Here is a 5,562-nt window from a genome sequence, read left to right on the forward strand (position 1 = left end):
TCTTAAATAAATAGCCTTGTTGGATTTTTTAAATCACACTTAATATCCATAAGTAAAAATAGGAGACTATTATTCAAATTATTTTTTTGTAGGAAAAAAACGTTAGGATACGAGCAGTTTTAATTTGTAAAAATGAAATATATCTTGTAACATTAGGAAAAATTCACGTTGTACCCAAGCTGAACATTAATAAACCTAAGAATTCTATAATTTTGTTATTAATATTATTTTCTTCTAGATTTCTTGTACACTTGCCACTGATTTTGTTTTAATGGCAAGAAATACTTGTTTTATTAACTAATCAATATATCTGAAACAAAAAATTATACAAAGTCAATATTTTTTTTAAAAAAATATCTCTAATTTTCAACCCTTCACTAAGTGGGGACGGTTGGATTTGTCTAAAAGACGTGATGTGCTGTCCCCATCCTCCGATTTCTTTTGGTTTTGGTCATTGGGAAGTGGGAACGCATGTAGTCCGCCATATTTTATAGTGTTCATACTGTTAAAGAAAAAGAAATATAAAGAATTTATTACCTTCTTTGACTTGTTACCTTATCTCTTCCACGCATTCTTGATTCTGTCACCAATTGTCTGCAAATATTTCCCTCTCCAGCTCTGATCTACCACCTTAAAGAAACGATATGGGGAGAATTTAGCATATTACCTTCAAGAAAATATATATGAAAACATCCCAGAAATCTTTCATTTTCTTGCTTCATATTCTTCTTTTTACCTTGCTTCCATTAAAGACTGAATCTTCTGCGAGAACAGAAGCAGAAGCATTGGTGACATGGAAGAGGAGCTTGTCACCAGTTTCTTCTCTCAATTCATGGTCACTAAACAATATAAGAAATCTCTGCAAATGGACGGGGATTAGCTGCAACGCCGGTGGCACGGTTTCTCGCATAAATTTGTCACATGCAAATCTCTCAGGAAGGATTGATGAACTTGATTTTGGCTCATTTCCAAGTCTAGCTAATTTCAGCCTCAATGGAAATAATTTCAACGGTTCGATACCATCTAGTATTGGGAATCTATCAAAGATCACTTTCTTGGACCTCAGCAACAATTTATTCGATGGCATCATTCCACCAGAGGTCGGGAATTTGAAAGAGATTCAGTACATTAGTTTGTATAACAACAATCTGAATGGGAAGGTTCCTTATCAAATTGGCAATCTTCAAAAGGTGAGATACTTGGATTTTGGTTCAAATTACTTGGAGTCTACCGACTGGTCTAGGATCCGGGGATTCCCTTTCTTGACTCACCTGAGCTTTTATTACAACTCACTCACCTTGGAATTTCCAGGTTTCATTTCCAGTTGTCCCAACCTCACTTTTCTTGACTTGTCAGTAAACAATTTTACCGGCCAAATCCCTGAATCGGTATTCAAGAATCTGCTCAAGCTTGAATATCTGAATCTCACTACCAATTCATTTCAAGGGCTTTTGTCAGCAAATCTGACCAATCTTTCAAAGTTGAAAGAAATTCGGTTAGCAAATAACATGTTCTCTGGCTCAATACCTGATACCATTGACTTGATATATGGTCTCCAAATGCTTGAGTTGTTCAACAATTCGTTTCAAGGAAGTATTCCATCTTCTTTAGGAAAACTGAGGGATCTTAAGCAACTGGATCTCCGAATGAATGGCTTGAATTCCACGATTCCGTCTGAGCTTGGCCAGTGTGCTAACCTTACTTACCTGGCTTTCGCCGTTAATTCACTCACTGGACCTTTGCCTTCATCCTTTTCAAATTTGACCAAATTAATTCAGTTGGGATTATCCGATAATAATCTCTCTGGAGATATATTGCATCAATTCATCAGCAATTGGACTGAATTAACATCATTGCAGCTTCAAAATAACCATTTCACCGGGGAAGTTCCACCTGAGATAGACCTACTGACGAATCTCAATTACCTTTTTCTGTACAATAACACATTTGCAGGGTCCATTCCACAAGAGATTGGAAACCTACAAAATTTAATGGTCCTCGACCTTTCAGGAAACAATTTTTCGGGCGCAATTCCTGTGACAATCACGAAGCTCGTGAATCTTTCAGTCCTAAACCTTTTCTTCAACAATTTTACTGGAACCATTCCACCTGCGATTGGAGATCTAAAATCACTTCAAGTTCTCGACCTTAATACAAACCAATTGAGTGGACAGTTGCCAGAGTCCATCTCTAACCTAAGTAGTTTGGAGGTTCTCTCCGTGTTTGACAATCAATTTTCAGGAATCATTCCGCAGGACCTGGGAAAAAGAAGTCTTGGATTGGCCAATGTTAGCTTTTCTAGTAACTTCTTCTCTGGGGAACTGCCACCTGGTCTATGCAGTGGCTTTGCTTTAAATCAATTTACAGCGAACAACAACAATTTTTCAGGTCCATTGCCAGAGTGTTTGAAGAATTGTTCAAGCCTTCAGAGAGTAAGGCTCGATGACAACCGATTTTCAGGAGACATCTCAGAGGCATTTGGAATTCATCCAGATCTTAGATTCATCTCTCTTGGCAGAAACCAATTTACCGGCCAACTTGCACCAAAATGGGGAGAATATGAACAGCTTACCAATATCCAGATGGATGACAATAAAATTTCTGGACTTATTCCAGCCGAGTTAGGAAATTTGACACAGTTAGGTCTTCTTGACTTGGGTTCAAATGAATTGACATTCAAACTTCCTGCTGAATTGGGAAGTTTAGGCCAACTGTTCAGTCTCAATCTAAGAAACAATCAGTTGAATGGACCAATTCCTCGAACTATTGGCCGCTTGACACGGCTCCAGTTTCTCGATTTGTCAGCAAATACATTATCAGGAAACATTCCAGAAGAGCTTGGGAATTGTGAAAACTTGATAAGCTTGAATTTAAGCAATAACCTTTTATCAGGGAACATTCCATCTGAACTTGGAAACTTGGTGATGTTACAGTTATTTTTGGATCTTAGCAACAATTCGTTGTCTGAGATGATTCCATCAAATTTGGGAAAGCTAACCTCTTTGGAGACTCTCAACCTGTCACATAACAACCTTTCCGGAAGAATTCCTTCATCATTAACTGGAATGTCTAGTCTGAGGAATGTCAATTTCTCTTATAATAAGCTATCTGGTCCGATCCCCTCGGGTGGGATATTCACAAAAGTACCTGCCACAACTTATATTGGAAACCCTGGCCTGTGTGGACCTGCCGAAGGATTATCACCTTGTGATATCATTTCTTCAACTCCCAAGTCAGAAAATAAGAGGATAAAGATTCTGATTGTTTCGATTGTTCCAGTTGCCAGCATAATAATTTTGGCAACCATTATTGTTGGATGTCTTATCTTCAGGAAGAAAACAGATAAACATGATGAAGAAAGTAAAACTACAACCTTTGGAAATACTGGATCATTCATTTGGGAAAAGGAGGGCAGACTCACATTTGGAGATATTGCCAAGGCAACTGAAGATTTCAGCGAGAAGTATTGCATTGGAAGAGGAGGATTTGGAAGCGTTTACAGAGCTGATTTGCCAGATGGACAGGTCGTTGCAGTTAAAAAGCTCAACATATCTGACTCCACTGCTATTCCACAAACAAATCTCCTCAGTTTTGAGAATGAAATTCGAACGCTGACAGAAGTAAGGCATAGGAACATTATTAAACTTTATGGATATTGTTCTCAGAGAGGGTCAATGTACCTGGTGTACGAGTATGTAGAAAGAGGTAGCTTGCGAAAAGTCCTGTATGAAGATAGGGAGATACCAGAACTAGACTGGGCTACAAGAGTGAAAATCATCCAAGGGATATCACACGCACTCGCTTATCTGCATCACGACTGCTCCCCACCTATCGTGCACCGTGATGTGTCGATGAACAATATTTTACTGGAGTCGGAATTTGAACCACGGCTCTCAGATTTTGGTACAGCAAAACTGCTAACTCCTGATTCATCCAACTGGACCACAGTTGCCGGTTCCTATGGCTACATGGCACCAGGTAACGCAGCCAATCTGTATTCTCAACTTCTATATATTCTGTCTTGGTTTATACGACTCCATAGAAATAAAAATATGCTTTACTGATAAGTCATTTCTCATGAACATGTTAGAGCTGGCATTTACCATGAAAGTCACAGCGAAATCTGACGTATACAGCTTCGGGGTGGTGGCATTAGAAGTAATTATGGGAAAGCATCCAGGAGAGCTCATATCCACAGCCGCAAATTCAGCATTGCACAACAACTCTGATATGCTTTTGAAGGATTTTCTTGATCAACGCCTTCCACCCCCCACCGGCCAGATAGCGGAGGAAGTGGTGTTTGTGATCACCATTGCATTGGCATGTACGCGAGATAATCCAGAGACACGGCCAAACATGCGTTTTGTTGCGCAAGAGTTAGAAGCTAGTACTCAGGCTTACCTCCCCGAGCCGCTAGGAGCCATAAAAATAGGGAAACTTACAAATTTCTCTAAGTAGGAAAGAAACTGTTCAGATTTCTTAATCTTTGCTCGAGTGTACAGCATGCACGTACAAGTCAATTTCAAACAACAATACGATTTCAAACATTGAGGAATTGCTGAGAAAATCAAGCAACCTGTTCCGAGTAAGGTAACATGATCAATGCCGGGATTTGAACCCCCGCTCCTAATTAAAATCGATTTTTTTTTATCTCATTTTTCTCGCTTGTGTTGCAGTAAAAAGTATATATATTATAGCTGAATAGTAATAGAAGATGTTTGATACTTACAAGTTCAACTCTTTTTATTACACATAATTTGCATGTGATTAATCAGGGACGGACTGTACATTTTTCGAAGAAGTGGAGATTTTTTTTTCCATAATCTTTAAAAAATTAAATATAAATAAATAATATTAGTTTTATAACATTATTTTTAAAAATAAGAATCGATTCCATATAACCGATAGATGATCAGAATGGGTCTTATATAAGAGANATTATTGTTATATATTTATGTTTAATATATTAAAACTAAATTTTTAGAATTTTTATTTAAATCTATTTTGGAAATTACTCATGCTGATTTAGAACATTATTTTACGAATCAAGGAATTTTTTTGTATGGTGCTCCTTATATTTATTATAATGAAGTATAAATAGGGTGATTGAATAAAGAAGTAACATTCTCGATTCTTTTTTAATTATTAACCAATAACTAAAAAAATTAATTTAAATATTTTATTTTTGAAGAAATAATCTTGAAGTGATTGTTCGGATATGAAGATTGTAACTAGCGCATAAAATCAATTTAAACAATTAATCATAAAATAAAATTAGTTCATATCAATTTACTTTATCTCCTGATTCTTATCATATAACTAATGGATGGATATTGGTAGATAATCCGAGTGAGATATATTTGAAAACAAGATTTTATGTAAACTATATAATTAAGCTTGTTTTTTATTTAGTGACACAAAAAAGAGATCATTAACGAAATATGTACACCGAATTTATTTTTATAAGAAGAATAAAAATAGAGCAACACAAACTGTCAAAATTTCTGATTTCAAGAAAACCATTTCTTTTGCATAATGCCCACTTCTGACCAAGCTAACAGA

At 36.5% G+C, this 5,562-nt stretch overlaps 1 protein-coding gene and 1 long non-coding RNA gene across 2 annotated transcripts; one reads left to right on the top strand and one right to left on the bottom strand.

Moving 5' to 3' along the window:
* Positions 1 to 237: 237 nt before the first annotated feature.
* On the bottom strand, positions 238 to 872 carry LOC140990515 (uncharacterized). Its single transcript, XR_012177658.1, has 3 exons — positions 737 to 872; positions 555 to 630; positions 238 to 502 (listed from the first exon to the last, which is right to left on the bottom strand). It is a non-coding gene; the product is annotated as an uncharacterized lncRNA (long non-coding RNA).
* LOC140990506 (uncharacterized) lies at positions 528 to 4,651 on the top strand. The gene is made up of 2 exons (XM_073460234.1): positions 528 to 3,978; positions 4,091 to 4,651. The coding sequence occupies exons 1-2, from the start codon at positions 684 to 686 to the stop codon at positions 4,456 to 4,458; spliced, it is 3,663 nt and encodes a 1,220-aa protein (XP_073316335.1). The 5' UTR covers positions 528 to 683; the 3' UTR covers positions 4,459 to 4,651.
* Positions 4,652 to 5,562: the final 911 nt, after the last annotated feature.

The sequence above is a fragment of the Primulina huaijiensis genome, chromosome 1, assembly GCF_012295235.1.
Source record: "Primulina huaijiensis isolate GDHJ02 chromosome 1, ASM1229523v2, whole genome shotgun sequence".
NCBI classification, from domain to species: Eukaryota; Viridiplantae; Streptophyta; class Magnoliopsida; order Lamiales; family Gesneriaceae; genus Primulina; species Primulina huaijiensis.

Coding starts and splice junctions, on each gene's coding strand:
- LOC140990506 (XM_073460234.1), top strand. CDS start 684: ATGAAAACATCCCAGAAATCTTTCATTTTCTTGCTTCATATTCTTCTT. Junction 3,979..4,090: donor CTATGGCTACATGGCACCAG/GTAACGCAGCCA, acceptor TGAACATGTTAG/AGCTGGCATTTACCATGAAA.